The sequence below is a fragment of the Dermacentor variabilis genome, chromosome 2 (genome assembly GCF_050947875.1).
Source record: "Dermacentor variabilis isolate Ectoservices chromosome 2, ASM5094787v1, whole genome shotgun sequence".
Classification (NCBI taxonomy): Eukaryota; Metazoa; Arthropoda; class Arachnida; order Ixodida; family Ixodidae; genus Dermacentor; species Dermacentor variabilis.
The window spans coordinates 154,054,015-154,081,576 of NC_134569.1; the positions used below are offsets into that span (position 1 = coordinate 154,054,015).

The 27,562-nt window shown below is 49.1% G+C and overlaps 1 protein-coding gene across 1 annotated transcript; it reads right to left on the reverse strand.

Annotated features, from left to right (window-relative positions):
* Window positions 1–405: 405 nt before the first annotated feature.
* Window positions 406–10,433, reverse strand: LOC142572878 (dynein light chain roadblock-type 1-like). Its single transcript, XM_075682315.1, has 3 exons — window positions 9,911–10,433; window positions 6,753–6,972; window positions 406–3,596 (listed from the first exon to the last, which is right to left on the reverse strand). The coding sequence occupies exons 2-3, from the start codon at window positions 6,775–6,777 to the stop codon at window positions 3,271–3,273; spliced, it is 351 nt and encodes a 116-aa protein (XP_075538430.1). The 5' UTR covers window positions 6,778–6,972; window positions 9,911–10,433; the 3' UTR covers window positions 406–3,270.
* Between the last annotated feature and the right edge of the window lie 17,129 nt (window positions 10,434–27,562).

The following is a 27,562-nucleotide window of genomic DNA, read 5'->3' on the forward strand; positions in this document are numbered from 1 at the left end:
TAAGGACTGTGCCAAATCATACCGTGCTTCCTGTATGTGACTCTAAGGATAAACACTTTTCTTACGATCTCCCCCGGAATGCTAAAATCTACGCCAAAAAAAAAAAGTTCTGGCAGGCGATTGCGCCGCAGAAAGATAGCAATCACATTTCTTTACGTGGGGACACACACGTGCCCGTTTCTTATGTAGGGCGTCTGTCTGTGTTCAACGAATTCTTTTCATCTGTCTTCACAAAGGAAGATCATTCCGGAGTACCATTTGTCCCCGAAATTGACTGGCCGTATATGGAACACAATACCATAACTGCTGAAGGCATATGACTTCTAAACGACAAACCTCAACCTTTCTACTTCGTCTGGAATTGATAACATCAACTCTAAGGTGCTGAAGTATACAAAGCCCATGTCAAGCGAAATGTCTTATATTTCAGCAATCATTACAGACAGGTCAACTCCCTGCGGAGTGGAAAACGGCGAAAATAATTCCAGTTTTTAAAAACGGGGAAAGAAGTTCTCCTGAAAGTTACAGACCCATCTCGCTCACATGCTTATGTTGTAAATTACTCGAGCACGTTGTTTCCTCTAACGTTCCCCGTCATCTTGAGTCTAATAAGTTTTTCTTTCCTAACCAGCACGGCTTCAGAAAAGGTTATTCGTGTTACACACAACTGCTCGAGCTAACAAGCGATCTGAATTTTAATATGGATCAAAATGAACAGATAGTTTTAATCTTTCTTGATTTTTCAAAGACGTTTGATCGTGTAGCCCATTGCCGTCTAATCTCCAAATCGTGAGGCTTCGTCTCGAATCCCTAACATTTTTATGGCTTCGTAACTTTCTTTCCTTTCTCGTGCAGTTTGCCTTTCTTAATCATTACTCCTCGTCATCTGCTTGTGTTATCTCGGGTGTTCCACAAGGCAGTGTTATAGGCCCTTTGTTGTTCCTTATTTATATTAATGACTTGCCAACTGATACAGTATCCTGTGTGCGTTTGCTTGCTGATGATTGTTTAATATACCGTGAAATAAAATAATGTGATGGGCATCACCTTCTTCAGCTGGACCTTAATAATACTTCTAGGTGGTGTGAAAAATGGCTCACGACGCTCAACTCCTCCAAATGTAATATGATGACTTTCAGCCGTAAACACGTTAATTCCAAGTTCTCTTAATCTTTAAATAACCTGCCTGTGTCCTAAACTTCGACGTACAAATGTCTCGGCACTCATTTGACGCCTAAACTTTCCTGGTCCGACCATACTACTTCCGTCTGTGCTAAAGCATCCCGCTCACTTGGTTATCTCTGCCGGAACCTGAATAAATCGCCCGCTCATGTCCGTAAATTAGCCTCCGTAACTTATGTACGCCCCCAGTCTGAATTTACATCGCAGATATGGTCACCGCACCAGATCTATCTGATCACAAAACTATAATCAATACAAAACAGAGCTGCCAGGTTCATCTCCAACAACTATAACCGGCAATCCAGCGTGTCTGAAATGGAAAAAAGAAAACGTCCTCCCGCCTTTAGACATTGTCACTTAGTATCGCTTCTGTGCTTGCTACGCAAGCACGTGTGTACGGATCGGTCTTCGCCCCTGCCACTTAGCACTCCACTGCGCACGTCTAGACATTTGCATCATTTTCGGAAGTACAAAATATTTCAAGTCATCTGCACTTCCACCCGCCATATCACTATGGTATGATCTTCCTGGTGCGAGTGCATCATTAACAAATCCTTGTCTTTCTTTCCGTGAGCACGTGTTTAACTTGTGCTGTTAGGAGAATGCATGTGTATTTTGTGACCATGCTAGCCTTCTCTTTTGCATGTAATTCTGATATTTTTGTATGCATCGTCATGTATTGCTATTCTGCATTGTGTTTATATTTGGCAAATATGCTTGCCGAAATGCTTTCTAATTACGTAATGCTTAGTGTTTGCGCCCTGTTCTCTGATATTCATTTTGATCTTGTAACCCCCCTTACACAATGCCCTTTGGCCTGTAGGGTTCAATAAAAAAAAAATTCTCAGTGGGTGGTCGGCGCTAATACTGAAACCGGTTTCCTTTTGATTTAAAATGTTTTGAGCCCCACCCCTACTCGTAAAAAGAACCATTCTTCTTTCGCCAACGACATCCGGGTCGCTTTGTGTAGGCCTGGAGATTAGCCGCTGCCGGAACGCACAAACGTCCAGCGCGTCGCTTTGGTGTTGGGTGCAACGTCGTCTGGTCTTCACTCGGGACAACTGATCATGCGAATGTTATTTCGCAAATATAGGCTAAAACAAGTATATAAGTATACTAGGCGCTGGCTGATTTACGTATCGAAACTGCCATCGATTCCAAATGGCACTTTTTTTTTCTAGCCCAGCGCTCGAAAGTGACTCTTCCGGTGTCGAGGTGCACTCGCTGATACTACATTGACCCTCCTGACTCCGGTTAGCAGCACCGACCATGTAATTCCTCCGCCTAAGGGAAGCGTAAACGCAGCAAGCAAGACAAATTATTAATATTTGGAGTCTGTTGGCAGGGCTTCCATTCCAGCAACGCTGTCTATATGAAAACGTATACAACACGGCTTGGGAGCCGTGTTGTGTACGCTCTAATGTAGACAGCATGTTGTATAGGCAAAATTGTGTCTATGTCTATGGTTCCCTGTCCCCTGTAACAATTCGCGCTTCAACTCTACACTTACTCTCGTATACAACACTGCACAAAACGGAGCCGATCGTCCCCATTGTAATCGTTACAGCTCTATAACCGCCCGTACGGTGCGTGTAATGTGGCACTCGCTTTTAACAGGCTTGTGACAACATATATGAGGCTTCAACTAGGCGGACACATACTCGCACAATGAGAACAATTTTACTGTGGCAGCTATAAGAGCTGGTAACGTATTGAGTGCCATGTTATCCACTAAGCGCATTAGTATGTGTTCCTACTTCTGTGATGCGCCATGTGATGCGAAAGATGCGAAGACATCGCACGGAAGAAAGGTGCACCTCACTCAGCTGCTCGTGCGATATGCTGAATTTTCTATTTTCGCATCGCTTCTCGCCGCACGCCTGTTTCGAGACCCTCGACAGTGTCGTCTCCCAACTACGGCTTTGTAATAAAACCGCAAAAGCACCGTCTTCGCTAGCGCACGCAGCAAAAGTGATGAATCTGCCGTGGCTCTGTAATTTTGCTGAATCACTCAATTTCACGCGGCAACTGCCCGGCGCGCGCAGGTATAGTCCATAACGATCTTGCGAGGCGGCATTGTCCACTTCCTCATTGTCCGGCCTCGGTGGGTGGCGGCTGTGGGACTTCGGTGAGCACGACGAGCGTGTACCTCTTGCTTGGCGAGATGATGACTTCGTGGCGGCGGGTCTTCATCTTGAAGAACGTCGGCTCCTCGCCGGGTCCCGCGTCGCTCATGGCGCTCCTGGCCTGGTCGCAGAGGCCCGCCGCGAGCTGCGCGTACCGGCTGGTCTCGGCGGCGTCCTCGAGCGTCGACTTGATCGGCGCCCCGTCGGCCGTGGTGGCGATTACGCCCAGCACGCGCTCCTGGCCGCGCAGCACCCGAAACACTTCCTCGACCTCGTCCACGGGGGTGCCTGCGAAACGGCAACAGCACAAAACGTTATACCCCTGTCAAGCGGGCAAGTTAAGTGCACTTACGGCGAGTGCACTCAGTTTTTAAGTGCACTTTCCCAAATCTTAACGTCGCAGCGGAGTGTACTCTCAGATGAGTGCACTCAAGTCGGAGTACGTTCACGGAACGCACTTTGCTGGCCGAGTACGTAGCCTCGCCGCCAACGCTTTCAAGGACGCAAAATGTAATGCATAGAAAAAGGACACAGAAGTTCATTTCAGTTAGTGAACAGCTTTTAACAATATAATTTGTGTTTAGCGAAAAGCGAAATAGCACAATAAAGAAACGAATTTATCATGTACGCAACTAACGGCGCCAGAATGATGCGGCACTGCGGCGCCGCCAGGTTCATTCAGTTCGTGTTTATTTTGGTGTGAAAGCATGCTGGGGGGTGGGGGGGGGGGGACCATGCCGGTCGTGCTTTGAGCCGTGTGCGTGGCATTTTGCAGTGTAGCTAAATATCGAACTCGCCGTCTTTGCTCATATATAACTGCTCATATTCTGTTCTAGCAGGATCAACTGCCGCACGCCGCCATGTTGTTTTCGATTTGCTAGGCATTCGTCTTGGCCAGCATTGACTTGCAACAGATTTATAATAAAAACGTCTTCGTTTTTTGTTGAGACAAATAGATGAAGTTTGTTTTTATATATAACTCTACTTAAAACAATCGCTTTTTAGCAGCTTTCTCTTGTTAATTTACACCTTTAAAAACGCGCTCTTAGTCTGTCGCCATTTTTTTTTTACTGGGAGTGCACTCTGTTTTCCCGTTAAGAAGCGCGTTGCCTAAAGTGTGACTCAAGGTCCCGAAGTGCACTCCCAGTAAGTGCACTTAACTTGCCCGCTTGACAGGGGTATTAGTCACGCGGCGATAGGTTTGCACCACGCGTTGGTATGTGAACCCGAACACCTTGCGCGGATTATCCTCGTGGTAGATTAAGCCGACGTATGATAAGGCACGCGCTATAGTGGAGAACTAGTACAACAGCGCGGTTTTTTGGGGACGTCAAGGTGCACCTGCAGAAATGCTTCATGTGTTTAGATCTTAAGCGTGATTTGAGTGGGTTTATTCACCACCGTATACAGGCGGCGACATCTCTTAACCTCACCGCCACGCCATATTATTGAGCCAGAGCAGTTTTGAAATCCGGTTGTCGGGCGTACAGTACATCTAACCTCGACCAGAGTAAGAAAAATATAAAAAAAAATGGCCTAAAGAGTACTTCATGCCGGTGCTCCACTGGCAACATTTCTAAGCTATACTCGCTGCGGGGGACCCGTCATGCTGGATCACGAGGAAAGACATTCGATCGCTACCCAGCATAGAGGCGTGCGATGTCAAGGCGACATAAAATTTTCCGAATAAAACGACTTCTCGGCACCTGGCTTCCCTGGACGGCCAGCGCGATGCTCAGCACTGTGCAAACCAGCGTAACCGAAAGCTAGTCCAGAGTATACGAGGATTTCTCACGTGACTTCCACAGCCGCAAATTCACCTGCCAGTCTATAGTCACTTGTAGGTGAGCGTGTCAGTGACTACTGTTCGTTCTGTGGATTCTTTCGACACACGCAATTTTCTTCGATGGCAGCGATGTTAACGGAACCATCTCACTACTGCGTGAACACACTCGGTTAACGTCGAACTTTATGGCGCACGCGCTTTCTCCTGTTTGCAATTGGCGCCGACACCATCTGTTAATTATTCTGTTTTTTATCTGGGCCCGTACTCACAAAAAGCTCTGACGCCAGATATGTTCATAAAAGAAAATTCCAGCCTATCCTGATTCTGGATATATTATCAGCAAAGGCGGCCAGCCAATGCCAAAGAGCACTTACTAACGAAAATCTTTTTTGAATTCGGGTCTTAGTGGTTATCCGCAAAACAGGAAGGTGCCACGTATTCGATATACGATGCCCGCATGCAGTATGTGCGGCGCGTTTTGCATGGGCCTGTACTGGGTCCATTACTTATTACCATAAAGGGAGTCAATGACTTCATATATAGTTTTACTATACGCGACTCTTTCACGAGGCCAGGTAACACAAAAGAACCACGCCGATCCTACGTACTGTGGGAATTGATATAAGCGAAGCTTTCTGTGCTGTTTCCTTTGATTGACGATAAGTAGCGGGGACGCTGATGGCGAGAGAAAGCTTAATTTCTTCAGCGTTTAGTCGTGATATGAAAGTGGTGAGTGGATATTAAACGTTGTCTTCCGTGCACCACTGCTGTTTGTCTGCGCTGTACGCAGAACACATCGCGAGACTTGTTTGCTTGAGGCGTTGTTGTGCGCCAATGTTCATAACCTCCGAGAAGATTAGCATTGACAATGCCTCAAACGGCTTTTGCTCAAGTGCTTTAAGGTGACTCTGCTTCTGCATGCACTGCGTCAGTTCTCCGCTTGACAAATTTGCACGGTTCATTTTTCAGAAATAGCAGAAACGTACCGCACCGCAATTTTATCTAGTTAGTCCGCAAACGCGTTTCTTTGCCTTCTTACCTCGCCTTTTCGCCCTTCCACCCTCCCCCATGCATGGAATGTGCAAGTGAAGAGTAACAAGGCTGTTATTCACTCGTTTCGCGACGGCGTCGGTTCTACATATTCCCAGCCTCCTCTATACCATTCTATCTACGTCCCCTCTGGACTGTTGCACGTCGGTACAACAGTCGTCAAGAGACTCTCAACGGCTATATGGCGGCTAGTGACGACAACAGCCATCAAGAGGCTATTGTAGCGACGCCCAGGTAGCTTCAGAGGGGCATTGTGGCACACATGATGGAAGCGTACAAATAAGTTTCTCTCGTCGCCTTTCCTCTCTGCTACGCTCCTTCCATGTATATGCATGCTGTGAACTAGCTCCCGACGCGGAGTGCAAAACAGTGACAGCAGCAGCAGGGAAGAAGTCGAAGGAAGAGGGAGAAAAGGAGACTTCGCTTTAATAAACATTGTCTCCACGCAAGCAATTAAGTCAACAAGAAAGACAACTCTGTCCGAATGTTTGCCTCCTGGACTGCGCGGGTATAGCTGGTACCTGTGCGCTAGGCACCTACTGTGGTACATTGCGCGCCTTTCATGTTTGTCCAGCCCTTTGCCCTTATTCGGTTTCGTGAGAACGTACCGTTGCTGCTCGTCCGCGATGCCATGACGTCGGCGGTGGCTGTGTGAGCGCCGGTGGGGACAACTGGACCCTGCGCGGCCACGTGGGCTCCGCCCCAGTCGGGCGGTGCGGTTTCACAGGCAGCGATATTCGGTGGTCTTCCGGCCCATGGCTGGTGGCGCAGCAAAAACGACGATGATGCTGTCCAATGGCAAGACGAATGGGCACTGAGAGGCAGGAGCTGCAAAGAATATGACACGGGGACAGACAAAGCTTGCCGAAACAGCCCGATGGCCCTGGCATTGGTAGCTGATCGAAGTTGAAATTTGCAGTTTCTAACGCCTGATTACGGCATACTTGCGCTTGCGTGTTTTACACATCGTTACGAGCTGTCCAAGAAAATGAGCGAAGAAGAAGACGAATCACGTTGCCACCACAACTCAGCGCGCACGTACATACAGTGGGATTTGTTTAGTTAATACTACGTATGTATCGAATACTGCCTAAGCTATTTGGTCTCATTTTATTTACGTCGAAATTCTGCTTTTGTTCTTGACCTCCCGTACCTTCCGATTCTTGGCAGGTGCGCCTAGTTCGCGCACAGGTGTGTTTATGTATAGCCTATATGGAACGTGGGGTCGAGGGGGTGAGTCGTGTGTGTGAAGGCGTCCTATCCTTGAGGATCAACCAACCAACAACTAGGGAGTAGGACAAGCTGTTTAACAGGTATATACCCCGCTTTTATACTTAACGTTACGATGACGTAGACCTTAAAACCCGCGTTATTGCGAGATTGTACCGAAGAACGCATACTGATACGAGCACTCGCCCGCGCGCGCACCCACAAGCAGGCGCAAAGCAAGCAAAAAACTTGACCATGAGACGGGAAAGTCCAGGAAAGATGAGTTTGGTTTGCTAAAAGAAAAATACACACAGAAGAATGTGTTAAGAATCCTTCATCACGTAAGAGAATTTCAGTTGTCGAGAAGAGGTCAGTGTTTTCAAAGGGCGGCCCATAACCATAAATCTAGGAAAACCAGAAACGCTCGCTCCAATGAAAAGAGACACGCGCAATGGAATAAAACAAAAGAGGGTTCCCACCTTTCCGATTCTCGACATGAATGTCCCGTCTACGGAAATATTTACGAGTCCCGCTGTATCACAAGGGCGCCAGCTATTGACGCGTTGAATAAGAGCTCGAAAGAAGTGCCCATCACGCTTTCTAGAATCCCGCCGCCTGCGCAATATGTCTGCTCCAGTAAGAACACACAGATGCACGTTTTGTCAAGTGAAAGGGGATGCGAGCAAAGAATTGAGAGCTCCCGAGATATCTTTTTCCCGCTGCATCTAGATGCGTATTGAAGAATAACGGTGAAAGCTGCGTGGACTTTAGTATCACATAAAAATGAATAGGAACGCACACAAAGAGCAACATTAGAGCACGTTTCTGGCGAGAGAAGGAACGACGGCCCAAGCCGCCGTCCGGCATCCGTCACTGCCAATTACGGCCCCATTCATGCCGCATACCGGCGGCCTGCGGGCAAAATCGATAGTTTGTCGTCAATGCGTTTGAAGGCGCTAACGTCGCTTCGCGCAGCCGCGTAGTCGCGGGGTACAGAATTGCAGGATACTTTGGGGGAAAATTGAGATCTGTCGATCGATGTCCTGTAAATGAGCAAATAGTCCTAATTATTGACACGGACCAGTATCTTCGATGACGAATGGGCCAGGGGTGTTTAGACGACGACTACGAATGGAGGCTATATAGCGGGCTGTTGCCATTTGGCCATGCGCAGCGCATTCATCAGTAGATACACTTGTATATAGCTTCTCGTCTGCCTTCTTCCCATGTGCACGTAACATATTTGGTGGAGCTGCGGGTGGAAGTGCTATAACGCCGTTATAGAAAATATAAACGTGCGTCCTATGATCGCCCTCTGAGGCCTGAAATGTAACAAATATTCAGAATTTTTCCTTCCGCGGTAATAAATAACGAAAAGGAACGCTTAAGAGCCGCGGTGTGCTGGCAGAATCGAAACACCCCAGATTACCTAAGAACATTTATGCGCACTGAACGTTGATTCAGAAATACTGCCTAAATATTGTGACGAATTAATCGTTTGCAAAATTAATTCTTATCCAAGTGTCTGACGGGATTAGTGCGGCACCTCCGTAAATGAATGAGACAGATAAAACGAAAAAAAAATTTAATAAAGAAAGACGGAACATGTAGGTCTGTGCTGTCGCCGATTTTTCTGTGCTAGTTCTTGCCACAGACTGTATAACAAGGCTGGGCAGCATAAGTCAGAATCACTGTCTAGGAGAAAAAAAAAACATCTTCTCGGTATGCTACCCTTTAAACGAAAATTACGTGCTCAGTAAATTATAACGGTACTTGCATATTAGGCAGAAGCTTGGTGGTTGACATAAAAGCCAGAGAAGAAGTTAGGCACCGAACGAGCCATGGAATGAAAGATGGCAGGCGTAACCTACCGAGAAAGGAAACGGTGTGGATTATAGAGCAAATGGGGGGTAGATAATTTTCTACCCGAGATTCAGGGGAAGGAATGGAGTTGAGCAGGCCATGCATTAAATCACCATCAAGATCAGCGTAATGCGTAGGACAGATAACTGCTGGTCTACTATAGTCTATAGTAGAGTTAAGAATTAGTTGCCGCGGTTGCTCAGTGACTATGGTGTTGGGCTGCTGAGTACGAGGTCGCGGGATCGGATCCCGGCCACGGTGGCCGCATTTAGATGGGGGCGAAATGCGAAAGCACCTGTGTACTTAGATTTAGGTGCACGTTAAAGAACCCCAGGTAGTCGAAATTTCCGGAGTCCTCCACTAAGGCGTTCCTCATAATCAGAAAGTGATTTCACGACCTCTCCGCATTTCGTATCATTAAACTTCTCTCTCTCTCTGGCACGTAAAACCCCCTAATTTAATTTAAGAGTTAAGAACTGGTGCCGCGGAAAGGGAAGCGCAGTCGAGGATGGCGGACGCCCACAGAGATGTGTAACAAGACGGGAAATTGAAGATCTTTGGAATAGAGCTTTTTCCTGCGGTGGAGAGGGATTAAGCTGACGACGATGAATGTGACGTCATACTGTCGCACCCGAACTACGAATCAGCACTAACGCATCCAACAGACAGCTAGAGAAAATTGAATAATACTCACAAACTATGTCGCCCGAGGTGCTTTTGCCGAAATGTTTGAAGTCGCTACTTCACAGTCACTGCGGGCCCATTGACAAAGAAACGTCGCTCCAAATTGCGCAGGCAGCCGAAACGTGGTCAGGACTACACACCACAGTCGTATCCGCTGTTCAAGAGAGATCGAGCCACCAAAAAAAAAAGCAGCCCGTCGGACGTGCCCCAACGGGACGGGTGTTGCCCACTGATCGAACTTCCTACTCCTGCAGCTTTCAGCCGTCGCGCATCACCTTTCCTGCTACAGGCGTGGCACGCATTTCTCCTCCCTTCATGTTTGGACCGAGACCTCCGAAGCAAACAAAAAACGAAGACAAAATTTCGCGAGTGCCGCGATCATGTATGCAGAGAGAGGGAGACTAAGCGAGCAAGAAAACAAAAAGCAAAAAGCAAACGGGAACCCTCAGTCCACCGGCACTACTATATGCGACGTATACGTCGCGTAAGCTAAGCGCCCGCCGCGCCACGAACACAAGCTCGCGCGAAGACCAGCGGGCAAGGAGAGAGGCAAACACGCCTACACGCGCGCGCACACACACTAACGCATGTACACAGCACAAATACACACACACACTATGCGGCGGGGGGACGCATGTAGGTACGCGCGCGAGCGCGACTTATTGCGCCAAGGAATCGCGTGGGACGACGAGGATCTCCCGCCGCCGGCTATGCATATGCGCGGGCGCGTGGGCGCACCGTCGAACTCGCGTATCCGCGAGCTGTAGTGCAGGGATTGGCGTGCATGGTCGCCGGCAACGCAGATTATCCGACAGAAATGTTTATTTTTGCATCGCGACACGAGACGTGGGCAAAGTATAAACATAGCGGGGACCTTTCGGCGTACGCCATGCAGCGTCCACATCCACGTAACCGCTTTTGCGCTAGAATAGTGCGTAAGAGCAAATTCAGGGAAGTCGTGATGTAAAACGCATTAGCGAAGGCGGCCGGCCAATGGTGAACGGCACTTGCGAACCTTTGTGAATTCGGCCGCAGACGTTTGAAAGGGACACTACAAAAAGAGAAAAAGTTCAGTCGTGTTAGTACGTTACGCTTTATAGTGACAAAGAAGTGCCGTCAGAGGAGGCTCGCCAAGTCAGTAAAGAGGCCAAAACCAAAGTCGGGTGGCGACGCCGCCTTGAAGTTCCGGCACCTGCTTGCTGCGACGTCATAGATTTTGAGGGCGTGTTCTTGCACCTAGTTGATTTTCTAACAGTAAAGATAGGCTCCACTGTAGTCTGAAGGAGCAATAGAGTGAACACGGGGAGCTTCAAAAACTTTTGCTGCATCCAAAACGACCCGAATACGAGATGCATTAAAATCGATGACGTCACACGTACTTGTTGTTAGGCGCCTCTGTCCCACGGAAACCTGCGCCCTTGCGCGCCTCGGAAATACTACTTTAATAATTTAGCTTGACGACCCTTCAAGCTAGGGTCGTTCCGTTTGCCCGCGCCTCTGCAGCTGCGGCGGCTGGTGACCGTATTCTCCCTGTGGCTCCGCCGGCTAGCGACCGTGGGGATAACGGGACTGCGCTTGGCAGACACGTGGTCGTCCGTATCCCTGTCCGTAGCTCGGCCTCTGGTAGCCGTCTGGAGTGGAGACGATGTACATTCCGTAGACTGAAGGGCATTCGCTTCCGCTTGGGTAGCTGTTGCCTGCGAGACCCGTTCAAGGATGAGTTTACCTTTGCGCTCGGGCACCGCCACTGTACGCGACAAATTTGTCAGAGAATTATTTTCTGACTAAGGCTCATAATGCTGCAGCTGCTAGTAAGCGATTTATTCGTGCATGCTAAACGGCTTGGCGTTGCGAACTATATTACAGCGGATGTATTTACAAACCTTGGCTACTGAAAGGCCACCGTTTGCAAACACTTATTCAAAAGCATTTTCTCGGTGCTTGTAGAGACGAGCTACTGCTTACTGATGCCGTACAGCTGCTTCAGCGTTCAGTCGGTTTCAAAATTTTTCGGACCGCGGGATTAAAGAAAACAAGGTCATGAACAGTTTCTGGCCAAAGCCATTAAACTGTATACAACACTATCTTGCTCGCGCATGCGATTACAGGCATAACATATGAATACCAGGCTGCGTGTCGGAACTGCGGGAACATCAAACTTTGCCAAAATCCTGCAGTCCGTAAACATTAAACTACTATTGAACACCACAGTGGTGACAGCGCTACCAGTGATCTGGCGCAAACTTTCCAAGACCGGAAGACCTGGGCAACACCATAACAACACCATGACTCAAAAGCAGCGCAAGCCTCCAAACGGCACCGAAACACCGAAAAATGTGCGATAATATGTGCGATAAGATGTGCGGTAAAATGCGCTTCAGTTTGCGTATATTTCATTGACGTATACCCACTAAAGCGATATTTTGAAACAACAAGCGGGGCAGACTGCGCAGTTCAGATGTGTGCTGCAAGGATTGCGCGCAATTGGAGAGAAGAATGTTAAAATCCCGCATGAAAGAGAAACTACCTTAAAAATCGGCACCTTTACCTAAAATTTGGAGGATTCTTAAGCTTCGCCTTTAAGAGTTGAACACAATAGCATTCAAAGGCCCCTGACTGCTTCTCACGCTTCCGGGAAAATGCAGTTTATGTAACCGTAATGCTTATCGGGAAACGCTGACGGAGAAATCTACGCATGAAGGGGGGGGGGGGAGGGGAGTTTTCTGGTAGGAATGCGGCCTCTTGCGTAGGCCGATCTTCTGAGACTGTTTCGAACCTTTGATATTTCAGTCCGAGAAGATTAAATTGTGTTGCCATTTTCAAAATTCCGAGGAATAACTTTGTAAAGAACGTTAGACAACACATGAGCAGCTTTAGCGATAGAACTGCGTGTCAGCCCGTAGTGTAGGGTAGCCAACCGGGCTCAGTTGTGGTTAACCTCCCTGTCTTTCATTTATCATTAGCTCTCTCTCTCCCTCTTAGCGATAGAACTAGTTTAGTGCCCATATGTGTAGTTCGGAATGGACGCGTGACGCCGACGCCGGATTTTCTGGGATCGCGCTAACAGATTGCGTTTAGGCAAGAAGTGGGTGGCAGCTTCGCTGCGTCTGCGATGGTTTATTAGCTACAACTATAAGACTCCACGGAAACGTCTTACGCAGATCCTGCCGCAAGGGGCGCACGCTTCGCACGGGCTATTCTGCACACAGAAACTGGCCATATCTAAAGCGTAGGTGTGAAACTTGGCCCAAACTTCTCATCCGGGAAAGTTGGCGCATCGCTCTCCAAGTTATCGTCCGCGTGCGTGCCCGCTGTCTTCGCCCTTTCGCTCTATTCAGCACTGAGGAGGAAACCCGTGGCGCTTACCGTAGTAGTAATTTTGGCGACCGGCGTCGGCGTTCTGCGGAGAGGGACACCGAGAAGGCCGCGCCCCCGTCGCCTGCTGGTACGTGGCCCGTGGACTTTTTGACTGCTTGTCTGCACATAGACAGAACAAACCATCTCGACGTTGCATGTTAATCCTCTAAGCGCAAGCGTCGGCCTGGCTGTAGGAGCCATTTCGTGCCAAGATCATATCACAGCGAGAGCGCAATGATCAGCCAAGTCGGATCGGCTATAGCGTACATGCGCGCTGACTGCCTCTGGTTGACGGTTGGCGATTGCCGCTATTGACACTTTTTGCGAAGCAGTTTGCTCTGTTAGTTTATTTTTTTTACAGGTACCGCGATTCCATAATAGTATTTTTAGCTGGGCGGGGATACAATTTTGATGACGTGACTAGTCAGGCAGAAAGAAAATAAAATAACATATAGCGCAGCATGTAATAGAAATGCGCATCCAGTGAAAGTACAACAAAAGACATCGATAGGTAATATGAGACATAAACATCATCAAAGAAGGCTGTAAAACTACATCATTTCCATTCGGTTATCGTCCCGGGGAAAAAGGAGTAATTAAAACAGTTATTGCTGCTGGTGAAGGGGGTGATCATTAGTGTATGTCTTTGCCGTGTAGTATAGCCTGTCGAAAAAGTTAGTAATTGGGAAATGTCTACGCTGCAATGTTTTTTGATTAGTTGAAACATAAATTTTAATCATGAAACTTGATTCCGCTGAGTCATGGTTGGCAGGTTGGCTATGTTTAGCAAAGCAGTAATCGACGTGCGTCCGAAGCTGTTATATATACAGGATGCTCTGTTTAGCTGCACCAAATTTTTTAAAGATTGCCTATGGCAGAGAGCACAATTATAACCCTTGATTTAAATTACTTGATGATGCGACCATTACTTCTACGAGAAACTAAGATGTTCAATTAAATAATTAACGTAATTACGCTGTTAAACTTTATATTAATTGAGTCACGCCACGTATTTCTATCTACGAATTATAGCCGCTGACTTCGCGCTACGTATCCACTTGGAACGAATTGTTTGGACAGCACCAGTTCCGAGATATTAATTTTCGAAGAGCCCGACGAAATGCATTGGCGTTTAAGTTACATTTTTTTTAAGAAGCCGCTGTTTTACGCATTCAAGCACAAACGTAACTGGAGCACCCTCTCTTTTCTGAAAACCTCTCTGTTCTGAAAAGTAGCCACTCTCTCGTCCTCGGGCGCGCTTTCCTCCTCTATTCTTCTCGGATTACACTTTCCCAAGGGCCGGTGCGTTGCGCACGGCACGCTTTTCGGGCCAGTAGCCGCCGGGCACCAAAAGAAAAAAAAAATCAATGCGCGCGCTTGTTCTTTCAGTCGTTTGAAGCGTTATTGCGGAATTAATCGCCTAATAGAGACTTTTAGCCTGTCCGCTGTTCCGGTAAACGGGAGCGGTTTGGGCGTATTACCGGATTTGCGGGGGCGTAAACGTGAGCGGCCAGAGCGGTGCAGCCGCCTGGTAGCGTAGAGTTCAACCAGACAAACACAGGGCTAAAATTGCAGTAACTCACTATATCCCGCTTCGCCGCTAGTGCAAATTTTTGGCAGCGCCATAATTGTGAACACGATTACGCCACTGTCGAAAATTTACACCAACAGCTAAGCAGAATATAGTAATTAGCGTTGTGTTTGTGTGATTGAGCTTTGCGCCACCAGCTGGCGCCACAAATCTGGCCGCTCACGTTTACACCCCCGCTAATCCGGCAAACCACCCGCGCTTGCCGGAATACCGGACACGCTAAAAGTCCCTAATGACACTGATACGACTACGGAAAATTGCTAACAGGTTGTGCTGTCGAATATTTTCGAGCATGAACTCCTAGATGAACTACCAGAAGCACTCTATAAAGATGGCTATCGTTCAGCAGCTTTGTCTCCATGGCCGCGGCGCTGTGGCCACCTATGAAGCGGGGGAGTACGTATGCGGAAAATTTAAGCCGTGCAGACAATTAATGCGTTCATTTCATATGCGTAGCTTCGAAAAAAAAAAGAAGAAGAACTCTAGACGCATTCTGGGCTTGCGAGAAAAGTCGTTAAAGGAAACAATGCACGTGCTTGAACTTCACTTGCATCGCTTGAGAATAAACCAACAGCATGTTACATGCTCATTTTAGCAGAATTAAGAGGCCCAATGCAATTAGCGTAGCTCCTATTCTGTGACAAGCCGCGAAGAAAGCCCGTCAATTACGCGATTTTCTTCCGTGTTGCTGTGGCTGCTTACGGCACAGCGGATGCCGGCATAACTTTTATCAGCGATTAAGTGATATATATATTTTAAATTCCGAACGCCACAAAGTGAATGGCGGGTGCCTACAGCACGAGTTTGAAATATCAGGCCACATTCTCCAATTGATGCATAAAAACTTAACGTTATTTGATTTTACCGGACACCATTTCTTACGTGCCATTTTTTTTTTTCAGTAAAGCACGTTGTGGGGCTAGTTGGTGCATATAGCTTTCAAAAGATGAAGCGCCAACAGTGACAGCCCACTAAGAAGCAACAAAGACAGGACAACAGGAAGCGCCTTGTGCTGTCTTTGTTCCTTCTTAGTGTGCTGTCACTGCTGGCGCTTCACTTCTTCAATTTCTTTTTTTGTTCAAGCCATTTCCCACCGGTGTACCATAATTTCCGACTCTTAACTCTACGAAAATGTCGAGCGTCTATGGATGCGAGTACTAATTAATGAATGAAAAGAATGGTTCAGAGATTTGTAGGCGTGATTAGGAGTTCGTGACTGGTGGGTGATTCGTAAAAAAAAAAAAAAGAAATGAAACATGCCCTCGGACATTAGACTCAGAGTAGTTATTGTGACCTGCAATATTTTTTTCTTATTGGTGAACATAATTTTATGAGATAAATTCAGTGCCCAAGGGCACGCCAGTATGACTGTAATGAACATGAAATTTAGCTCGCACTAAATATGTGCGCAATGCACTGTGTCCAGTGAACTAAAACCATGCATGAAAGCTCACTGCACTTGTTGACAGCGAGGCATTATTCCGGCAAACGAAGCCAACATAACTTGCAAAACGCACGTGCGCCGTGGCAGCGCGATTAACACGTGGCCCGCGTATGGCGGCCAGAAAGAAAGTAAAAAACAGTTAAAAAAAAGTTTCACGACGCCTCCTTGACGCGGGTCAGCTAATAGGGCGGTTTCGCGCGCTGCAGCCAATCAGTGCGCGGGAAGCGCAGGCGTGGCGACAACGAGGAGGAAAGAGAGAACTACGGTGGAGCGGGTGAGGGCGCGGCGGCAAATATCTAAGAGTGTCGCTACTTTCCAGACTGAAGAGGTTTTACGCGCAGCACGTTGCGCAGCACGTTGCGAAAGCGCACGAGTACTAAACCTCTTCTGCCCTGCTTATGTGCGATCAGCTGTCCGTTTTTGCTAACGCGCTGTTCTCGATTCATGCTGAGAAATATGGAGCGGTGGAGTGAAGACGTGTGCAAAAATTGTGACTGGCATATTAAGGAATAGAATGATTGTGCGTGTCCAAGTTCACGTACCGCTACAACGTAAGGATCGCCAGTGTTGCAGGCTCTTCGCGATGCACGGCGTCACTCAAGCTTCGAAACGGAGCTTCGTACTTCGCGACCCACGTGCTCGTCCTCACCACGCTAGGAGGGCTGATCAAACGCATGCAATTATGGAATCAAATGCACATGAAGGAAGCGTGCAGTCGTTCCCCGAGGCCACGCGCCTTGCGCCTCAATCACGCGCCTCGTGCCTGAGCTTCGTACTTCGCGACCCACGTGCTCGTCCTCACCACGTTACGATGGCTGAGCAAACGAATGCAATAATCGAATGAAATGCACATGAAGGGAACGAGTAGTCGAGGGAAGAAATGAATGTGGAAACAGCCTTCGAGGCAAACACTAGACGAACGATCGAGACTCAGAACATACTGCAGAAAGTAGGGAGGAGGACAAAACCGGCAAAGGAGGAAACCCCTGGAGCTGCCGCAAGCCAGACAAGGAATCAACAACTTGGAAGCCAAGCAGAAAAGATAAACGTGCAAGCCTCAAAGAAACACACTATTGACGCAGCGAACAAGAAGTACAGGCCGCCACCACTGCCAGAAGAAGATCGAAAAGTCATATATCGACCCCAACCCAGAATGCAACTATCAAGGTGGTCAGCAGTAGCAATTACCTTTGCCTTAGCCAGGGCAAGCAAGCTGAACCCCGAAGCATTCCGAACAAAAGTTACAACACGAGGGCAATGGAGCCAAAATATCATCGTGAACACCCCGGACGACGACGACGTCGCTTTCGAAATCCTACCAAACATTAAGACCATCCATTTGGAGGGAAACGACTACAGCCTGACCCGCTACATCAAAACCCTGACAGACGGGTCAATGGCAGTCACGCACGGCCCAATACCAGAATTGACAACGGAACAACTGATGGAAATGCTGCAAGCAGACGGATACGAAATACTCAGCGCCAGAATGCTTGGAAGTTCGACTTCAGCCATTATTTATTTTCACTGCCCACATGTCCCATTCTACATAAAAGTAGAGGGAGCCCAAATTACGTGCCGACCATGCCGGAAGACCGACAGTATTGCAAAACCTGGGGAGACCTGGGACACAGGCAGGATCTCTGTCCGCAACCAAAACAAAATTTCGATCAAAAGTTCTGCAAAGTTAACCAATCAGCTGAGCATCAATGCAATCCCATATGCAAGATCTGCAACGTCCCTCACAAAACTGCGGGAAAAGACTGCAAGAGAAAGCTGAAATCGGCTCCCCCTCCCCTTGTATGTGAGGAATCAGCGATTGAAACAGCAGTAGCAGCAGAAGTCACAGCTGTCTTGGTCCATATACTCGGACTCAGACTTCTCGCGCATTCTCTTGGCCGCTACGGATAGCGGCATCCCCAGTACACCGAGAGGCCTGATATGCGAGAGGGCACGGGTTCGTGATGTTGGGGGACTATAATGCCTACGACACGGCTTGGGGCTATCATAAGACGGACGAGAAAAGAACGAATGTCCGCGACACTGCGCAATATCATCAGCTAACGTTATGGAATGACCCGCACACCCCTACAAGAAAGGAACGAATGTCCACGACAAGGCGCAATACCATGAGCTAACGTTATGGAATGACCCGCACACCCCTACAAGAATTGGAAACAGTGTATCAAGAGACGGCAACCCGGATCTAACCTTCACAGCGGGAATACCCGAGGTGGAGTGGACAAGACTCGAAGAAACACTGGGAAGCGACCACCACCCGGTAAAGACGGAAGTCGCTTACAGGAGAGCAGTCCTCACAATTGACAAGGCAAAACTCACGGACTAGACCGCTTTCTCAAAAGAAGCCCCACACAAACTGCCGAAGACCTAGAAGAATCGACCAAATTTATCATGGAAACGGTAAAGAAGTACTCTAAATAAATTCAATTGGAGCACGGAAATCCCGCAGTGGACCCCCACCTGCTCCACCTGTGGGAAGCTCATAGAAGCTTTAGCCATAGATTAAACACACACACACACACACACACACACACACACACACACACACACACACACACACACACACACACACACACACACACACACACACGCACACGCACACGCACACGCACACACACACACGCACGCACGCACGCACACGCACGGAATAGAGTCTTCAAAAAAACGCATCGCGCAGCTGACCAAGCAAGTCGAAGAATACGCCGACCATTTATAAAGGCAAAACTGGAACCAGATGTGCGACAGACTTTCAGGGAAGTGTAAGCAACCGCAAGACATGGAACATCCTCAAGTCACTGTTAAACACTACGAAATCAAAAAGTAAGTCAAGAAAGAGCCTGACGAAGCTCCTCCATAATTACGGAGGCTCAGAAGACAAAATCTTGCAAGAACTTATGAAGAAGCTGAAAGAGGCACATTAACTTCTGAAATGCACCTGGATTACACAGGCAACGTAAATGAAGAACTCGATCGCCCATTCACAAAAGCAGAAATGGAAGCGGCACTGGGAAAACTCAATCGAAACACATCCCCAGGTAGAGACCACATAAACAAAATATTTCGCAACCTAAGCAAGAATGCGGCAAAACACCTCTTAAAGACAATCAACGAAATCTGGGCAAGTGGAACAATTTCTGCAATATTGAAACACGCGGAAGTTATGGTCCCGAAGCCAAACAAGCCACTGGGCATAGGAAACATGCAACCCATATCCCTAATACCATGCTTAGGCAAGCTGTACGATCATATAGTCTTTAACACGTTCACTGCGTCTTGGCCCACCAGTGGGTCACGCAACGCAGTCCAGCCATGCTGGCGCAAACAACGAGGCGTTTATCGCAGTGCGGCAATGATATGCTTCCACAAATGCATGAAAATGCGTTTTCACTATGATATCACAGATGGCGGTAGAGACATAAAGCGCGCCTATATTTATTGACATTGGCGCTTGCAATGTGTCTGATGATAAAGCTGATGGCTATCAGGAAGCGGTGCAGAAAATGTTCCAGCTATCCGCTCCAGCCTTTTGTTCGGGCGCTTTCCATATGCGTAACGTACTTTTGAAAAGCGCTCACAATGTGTTCAAGAGCTCAGCTGAAGAATTAGTCCGTCCTCTTCGCAATAACTTGGCTTACTCTCAGTGCCAAGCCTAGTGGTCCACTTCCTTGTGCTTTCCATTTTTTACGAGCATTCAAAAATCGTGGACTGTCAAAAATTCGACGGAGGTACAGAAAACCAGAAGAAAAGACCCTGCGGTGGAAGCGGATCTGCCGGGACGCACGGTAGCCCAAATACGTAGCCATCCACTTCGTGCGACACAACTTCTGCTCCAGCGAACGTTGAGTGTTCAAACAGCGACGATGACAGCCTTGAGCAGTTATTGGAAAATTCTGAACTGTGGGATGGTGAGTCAAGTGTTTGCGGTGAAGCGGTATCTGAGGATTCGGAAAGTAGTGATGTTCAGGCTGCATTACCTGCCGAAAGCTGGAATGCGATAACGACTAGAGTTGGAGCGATGTCGTATTCGAGCCCTCCTGTGCTGATCAGCCTCCCGACTAGCAACGATGCTCTCAGCTTGTTTTCTCTTTTTTTGACTGATGACATTTGGGACATGATCGTCATGAGACAAATAGGTACATAGACTCGAACGTCCTACAAGAGAAATCGCGCGTGATGAAATGGACTGAGACAAACGTGCAAATAATGAAAGTGTTCATTGGTCTACTGATCTGCATGGGTCTAGTAAGGCTTCCTAATCTGCAGCACTATTGGGCAAGAAGTGATCTGTACGGCGTAAACTGCATTCGCCAGAACATGGCCCGCGACCGGTTTCTGCTGCTACTAAGGTTCTGGCATTTCGCAGATAACGAGGAACCCAGCGCACAGCAGGGTCGTCTCTATCGTATTCGACACTTGATGGAAAAAATGAATCGCAATTTATGCTCAGTGTTGGAGCCAGGCAAACAGATTGTCATTGACGAAACGATGATTCCGTGGCGTGGGCACCTCGCCTTTAGGCAATACATCCCTGGTAAAACCCACAAATATGGAGCCAATCTATAGAAGGCCTGCACGAAGGAGGGTTATACATTGAAAATGCAAATATATGCCGGAAAATCTAATGCCATAGCGGGCATGGGGCATGCCGAAGAAGTAGTAAAAATGGGGGAAGTCGTTGGTCTTGAATCCCACAACGGCGTAAAGGTGCTGCAGTGGTTGGATAAACGGCCCGTTCTCCAGATGCCGTATGCTACAAAAATCCATTGTCCATTTTGTTTTTACGGTCCGTTTGGTCCTTGACGGCAGGTCATTATTGTTTGATGACATAGCCATGCCGTTCAAACGTCCGTGGGAAGTGACCTGACTAATGGCTCATTGGCGACCGGACCTCACTATTGGATGCACCTTGCAGCCCATATCGAACCACAGCCCGCAACGAATGGCGAATGCTATCGTCAACGCAGGTGTCTGCTGCTTTTCATTTCTGTGATTGGTCGACTGCTGCTTTCGTCTGATGATTCCGTCAGGCTTACGTCACGCGAAATGGAGCGGAAAATGGACAATGGATTCTTATAAAATGCGGCCCCAGGGGAAGCAACTTCCTGGAAATGCACGGGCCAAGTGAACCACGTGATGATTTTCTGCGCTAGCATGCATGATTGAAGTAGCCTGCGCAAGCTGCAACCGAACATGCCAGTAGAGCCATCTTTCAGCAGGCGGAAAAAACAGCCTCAGAAGTGTGCCCCACCGGTGTGTCACGCCGCACCCGCGGAAAGCATCAGGTGGCCCACCAGTGGGCCACAACGCACAGAAATCAAAACTATGATAACGGGCTACGCAGTGAACGTGTTAACAGACAAACTCCATACATGGAAGAAAACATGTGCATGGATTTCGCCCCCGCTTATCGACCCAAGACATCTTGCTGCAAATGAAGTAGCAGGTTATTTATCATCTAGGTAAGATCACATCTACACTAACTCACACGCAATCTTACGCCCACTCTATCGGCAATGTATCAAGAATAAGACAACGGTCACTCACTTGAATCAATGTGCCGAAGCATGGGTGACGGCGATTGCACCGACTGCACACTAATGTTCGAAGCTGAACGTTTCTTGACGGTCCACACAGTAAGCGAGTGACTAGCGATAATACGTATTTGCTACAGGCTATTACAACGTACAGAACATCTACGTTACAAGTCTTGTGCCCAGTAAGAACAAATCTATTACATCTTAGCACACCCGCGAACCATCAGGCAGAAGAACGATCGGGTAGTGACCACCTCGGAAACTTTACTGGGTGTGAAACGTGACAAGCCGCTGTTTATAAGTGTGTGCTAAGAACGAACGTATAAAAATGCTGATACTGATTCCATTCGTAAGCTGAAAGTTAGGATAGCTTGGAATGCATTTTTAACTCCGCTTTTATTCCAAGCACCGTATACGCTGCTCACGCCGTTTGGACCAAACGTAATGAGCTCTGAAAGCGCTTACATGTCCTTTGAAGCCGTAGCCAAAGTTTCGCATGTCGTCCATTCAGTCACTTTCTATGATATCTGCCGAAACAGAGGTTTGCAGAGCCACACCGGCATCATGCACATCCATTGTAAACGCAGGGGCAACGGAGGCAGCTGAGGCAAGCAATGCACGCGTCACCACATGATCAAACATGGCAGTGCCCACGGGATCACCGTGAAAAGGGTCAAGAAAGCAACACGGACTGTCTCTTTGTCTTCTTTCAATAGATCCAGTTCTCAGTCCGTGCCCGTCCTTTTCAAACTTCTTACGCTTGTTCCGTCTTTAACTGCGCAGTTTTCAAAAATGTCCCCCTGTCACTGACTTCATGCAGGCGCTTCCAGTTTAGTCGAAGTGAATATAGAAACTAGAGCTGTGCACGAGCTCGGGCCGGCCCGAAATCTCGGACCCGTCCCGGCCCGCGGGCCGGACTAGGGCCATTTGGAGATTCTCTTACTCGGGTTTGGGCCGAGCCCGGGCCAGGCTTTCTATGTCTCGGACGGACCGGTCGGGCTCCCCGATCTCGACTGCGTACCTTATGCGGAAGTATGCTTGTCGTCTCGCATGTAGGTACAGCAGGAAGTGCAATGTATTTATTCATCAAAAATGGAATCTACAGGGACGGGAGAAAGGTACAAACGCTAAGAAAAGGCAAACGAAAACTAGCGGAGGCTCGGAATGCGTTTTAGGTTCTACCAAGTACCGACGCTTTGGAAAAGCCGCCGCTTGCAGGCGCCTCCCAGTAAAAAGGCTGAGAAGGGAAGCGTATGGGAAGCGACGATAAGTCTGTGTACGGCGCACGCGGGGTCGCCTTTGCCACACATACAAATTAGCGAAGCGGCGGCGTATAGGGGGCTTTTCCAATGGGCAGTGGTATTGCTTGAAGACTGGTCGTTGACGGAAGTCGACAGGAAGCACACGTCGTCACTACCCATGCTAGAAAGGTCACTGTTTTCTTTCAGCAGCACCTTAGAAACGAGTGAACTTTTTCAACTCGCCGCTGTCGGCACCCAAAAAAGGGGACGATCGGGTGTTTTGCGGCATTCTCAGGAAGAGGCTTCACAAAGCTCCGAAGACGCGCACCCGGAAGCGCTTGCCTTATATCTTGTTCGTCTTCCCGGTCGGAGCAAGTAGCTAGTTGCACGGCCGGGCGCGAGAAGCGGAAAGCGCGCACCGCCGCCGCTCCTCCAGTCCGGCCATGCTAGTTGCGAGCAACAATGGCGGGGGCCGTCCACCGAAAATATCCCTCATTAAAGGTGTGCTAGGGGAGCCCCTTCTACATGAACTCGGCCTAAGGCCGAGCCGGGCCGGTCCGGGCGAACTCGGGCTTCTTTCGAGTTGGGCCGGACCGGGTCGCCTGTGGTAGTGCAGGGCCCGGGCCGAGCGCGGGCTGAGAATTGCGGCCCGTGCACAGCTTTAATAGAAACGACGTTTATTCTACATGAAGAGGCCAATTTGGTTTTGCGATACATTTTTTTTCTGGATTCATGCATGGGATATTAGGTATCACAGCTGGGTCAACCTACGGTCCTGAAACGTACGCCAAACCAGTCTGAAACATTCTGCTTTAGTTAGGCTGCACTGAGTTGCACTGACCAAGTTACTGAGGTTTAAATGAGATGGCAATTAAACGGTCACTCGAGGCTGGTTCATGCCGCCCTCACGCTGTCACAGTTTTGACGGCGCACACGCACAATTCTAGTGGTCTCCAGAGACGAGCTTCGCGCAATGCGCTTGGCTGCAAAAACTGCTAAGCCAAGTGAGCGCATCGTGGCCGACGAGCAGGGGCAGCACTTTGCGTACATGCACTAGCCTTCCTGCTCGACAACTGTGTCCATATGCTGATCAGAGCGGAACAGGCAGTGAACATCAAGCTGTAAAACTATCTAATCCTATGATCGGGCGCTGAGAAACGCCGGCGGCTTTCCGTCGGTCTCGTATCATGCATCATCGAGGTGCGACGCCTGGTACGCCACTGGCGGCACTATTCATAACGCCATCGTTGTGAGACGCGTAGTATAGTTGCCAGGGTGCTGTTTCTGGTTCGCAGCAGCACAATTGCCACACACTCTACAGGAGGTGCTGACTTTTCTCGCGTGCTGCGTTGCGCTGACATGTCCCGGTGTATTGTTATACAAGAACCGACGCAGGAGCTCAAGCCCGACGCTAAATACTGCTATCACCGTGAATGCATTGCCTTTCGAGCGAAACTGCTTATATTTCACTTATTGAAAGCAAAAGACTTACTGGTTAGTTTTCAACGACTGGTTTAAACTCGAGAGTCAACGTGTCTAATATTAACGGTATCAATGCATATTACTCTTGCGTTACAAAGCCTGAAAACTTGATAAAGCCGTGGATTAACATGACATTTAACATGGCGTTAGCATTTGGCTAAGAATGAAGAATTACTAGCCTATATTACAGCCGCGTGACCACCAGAAGTCACTGTCAATGTGCAGTACCGCACGCTACTGCTTCCCGTGGTCTGGCCTGGTAATTTGGCGTTTTGTATACGCACCGGCAGAAGCAGCTGTGCTGGGCCAGCCAGCCGAGTAGCTCGCCGCTCCGTTCAGCGGGGAACCCAAAGAACTAATCTGTGCTCCTGTGTAGCTTTTGGAACCCAGGTAGGCCGGCGACTGCTGGTAAGCCGCCTGGTTGGTCTGCGGCAAGGCATAGGCCTGCGCCGGGTAGTTATGCCAGGCCTGGGCCTGGCGCGCATACTGCTGTGGCTGCACCTGTTGCTCCTGCTTCTGTTGCTGTTCTTTCTGCTGTTGCTGCGGCTGAAGCGCCGCGGCCGCCTGGTAGGCGGCAGCCATCGCGCTCGGGTAGTATCCCTGGTTCGTCATTACGTACAGCTGTTGCTGTGGGAGAGCAGCGGCCTGCAGGACATTCTGGACGGACGCATAGCCCTGCTGCGGTATCTGCGCATGCGTGCCCAATACTTCCTGCAGCTGTTGCGGTTGGATATAAACCGCCTGCGGGGCATGCTGGACGGCCGCGTAGCCCTGCTGCGGTATCTGCCGCTGCGTGTCCAGTACTTGCTGCGGATCTTTCTGTTGGATGTCAGCCGCCTGCAGGGCGTTCTGGACGGTCATGTAGCCCTGCTGCGATACCTTCCGCTGCGTGCCCGGTACTTGCTGGTGCTGTTGCTGTTGGATGGCAGCCGCCTGCGGGGCGTTTTGTACGGCCGCGTAGCCCTGCTGCAGTACCTGTCGCTGCGTGCCCAGTACTTGCTGCGGATCTTTCTGTTGGATGTCAGCCGCCCGCAGGGCGTTCTGGACGGTCATGTAGCCCTGCTGCGATACCTTCCGCTGCGTGCCCGGTACTTGCTGGTGCTGTTGCTGTTGGATGGCAGCCGCCTGCGGGGCGTTTTGTACAGCCGCGTAGCCCTGCTGCAGTACCTGTCGCTGCGTGCCCAGTACTTGCTGCGGATCTTTCTGTTGGATGTCAGCCAGCTGCGGGGCGTTCTGTACAGCCGCGTAGCCCTTCTGCGGTGTGTGGCGCCGCGTGCCTGGTACTCGCTGTTGCTGTTGCTGTTGGATGGCAGCCGCCTGCGGGGCGCTATGGACGGCCGCGTGGCCCTGCTGCGGTACCTGCCGCTGCGTGCCTGGTACTTGCTGCTGCTGTTTCTGCTGGATGACATCCGCCTGCGGGGCGTTCTGGAGAGCCGCGTAGCCCTGCTGCGGTATCTGCCGCTGCGTTCCCGGTACTTGCTCCTGTTGTTGCTCATGGATGTCAACCGGCTGCGGGGCGTTCTGGACAGCCGCATATGCCTGCTGCTGTATCTGCCGCTGCGTGCCCGGTACTCGCTCCTGCTGTTGATGTCGGATGGCAGCCGCCTGTGGGGCGTTATGGACGGCCGCGTGGCCCTGCTGCGGTACCTGCCACTGCATACCCGATACTTGGTAGCCCTGGTTGCGAAAAGGATAGCTTAGCCCTTCGGCAGCTGTCTCGTATGTCTGGTTGGCTGGGGCCGTCGGGTAAGTCATCCTCTTGCACACTAAAAGGTACAGGAAAAACGCTGTTTGGTAGAAAGCGAGCTGAAATGCGTTATGTATTCGCCATCATAGCGCTTACCAGCCACCTCCAAGAGCTAAGACAAGAATTTCTCTTCGTGCTCGTCATAGTTTTGGACTCGAGACGGAATTCATTTATGTTATTTTGAAGTGAGCGTAAATAACGACATGCAAGCAGCCAAAAGTGTTCCGGAGCGCTCCGCTAAAATGTCTTAGCCCAAGTGTGGCTTTGGGAAGCTGGAAAGCTTAAATGAATTCGTGACATTATGTCCCTTCAGTCACTGCTCCACTCTGACGGGATGAAGATGTTGGCAAGACCGCAGCTCAAAGCAAATCTGATCACGTCAAAAAAAAAAAAAAGGAAAGAGAATCGACATGTAAGCAAAAGTAAAAAAATAGAAAAATGAAGGGAATCGTTACAAAATACGACACTAATTTCGCAGGGTGGAGCTGTACCTTTAAGCAAATAACCTAAGGAAAATAAAACGAAGCTGCCCGGAAGCGAAGCCTCCAGCGAGCTTCACAGGGGGAAGTTCGACCCCATCACTAGAGGGTAAGATATTCTGACTAGCTGGGTCAGGCAGTTAGCATCGTGTCTAGCGAAATAGCGAGGACACGCGGCTTTCGATATACTCACAGGGCTACCGTTGTCCTTCGAGGCGTCCAGCCGATTCGAATTCCCCGAGGCTACTGACTCGCGAGGGTCAGAGCACGCACATTAGCATGGAATGATAATGATGATCCTTGCTTCCAGATGATGACACATACCCACAACACCTACAATGGGGCATTGGTCAAGAAGCGGGTGGTACATTTAAAATAAAGGCTGTGTTCTAACGTAGAAGGTTGAGTAGACGGATAAGTGGATAACAGCCATCTTAAGTCTCGTTCCAGTTCTGACAAAGACGTCAAAAGCGAGGGCTTCGCGAAGAGAGTTTCGAAGACAAAAACGCTGCAGGCTCCTTTCCTGTCCAAACAAGATGATAGCCGAGCAGGACGCTTGGAAACTCGACGGAACGGTGGTCTGCGCGCAAGAAAACGTAGTCGCGCTTTCCTATGGGCTTAATGTAAGTCACATCATGCGTTGCATAGTTTCGCAGACGCAAAGAGTTAAAATAAAGAGACAATGTGCGCTTTTCCAACTTTTTGTTGTCGCCGTCAGGTGGTGTCACGCCGCAGAGAGTGTCTTCCATGCGTCTTCCAGACGGAC

Bases quoted from the DNA above. Each gene is read 5' to 3' on its own strand.
- LOC142572878 (XM_075682315.1), bottom strand. From the start codon at position 6,777: ATGGCATCGCGGACGAGCAGCAACG. The intron at 3,597-6,752 runs GTACGTTCTCAC...GCCGTTTCGCAG, and splicing joins ATCGCGGACGAGCAGCAACG to GCACCCCCGTGGACGAGGTC.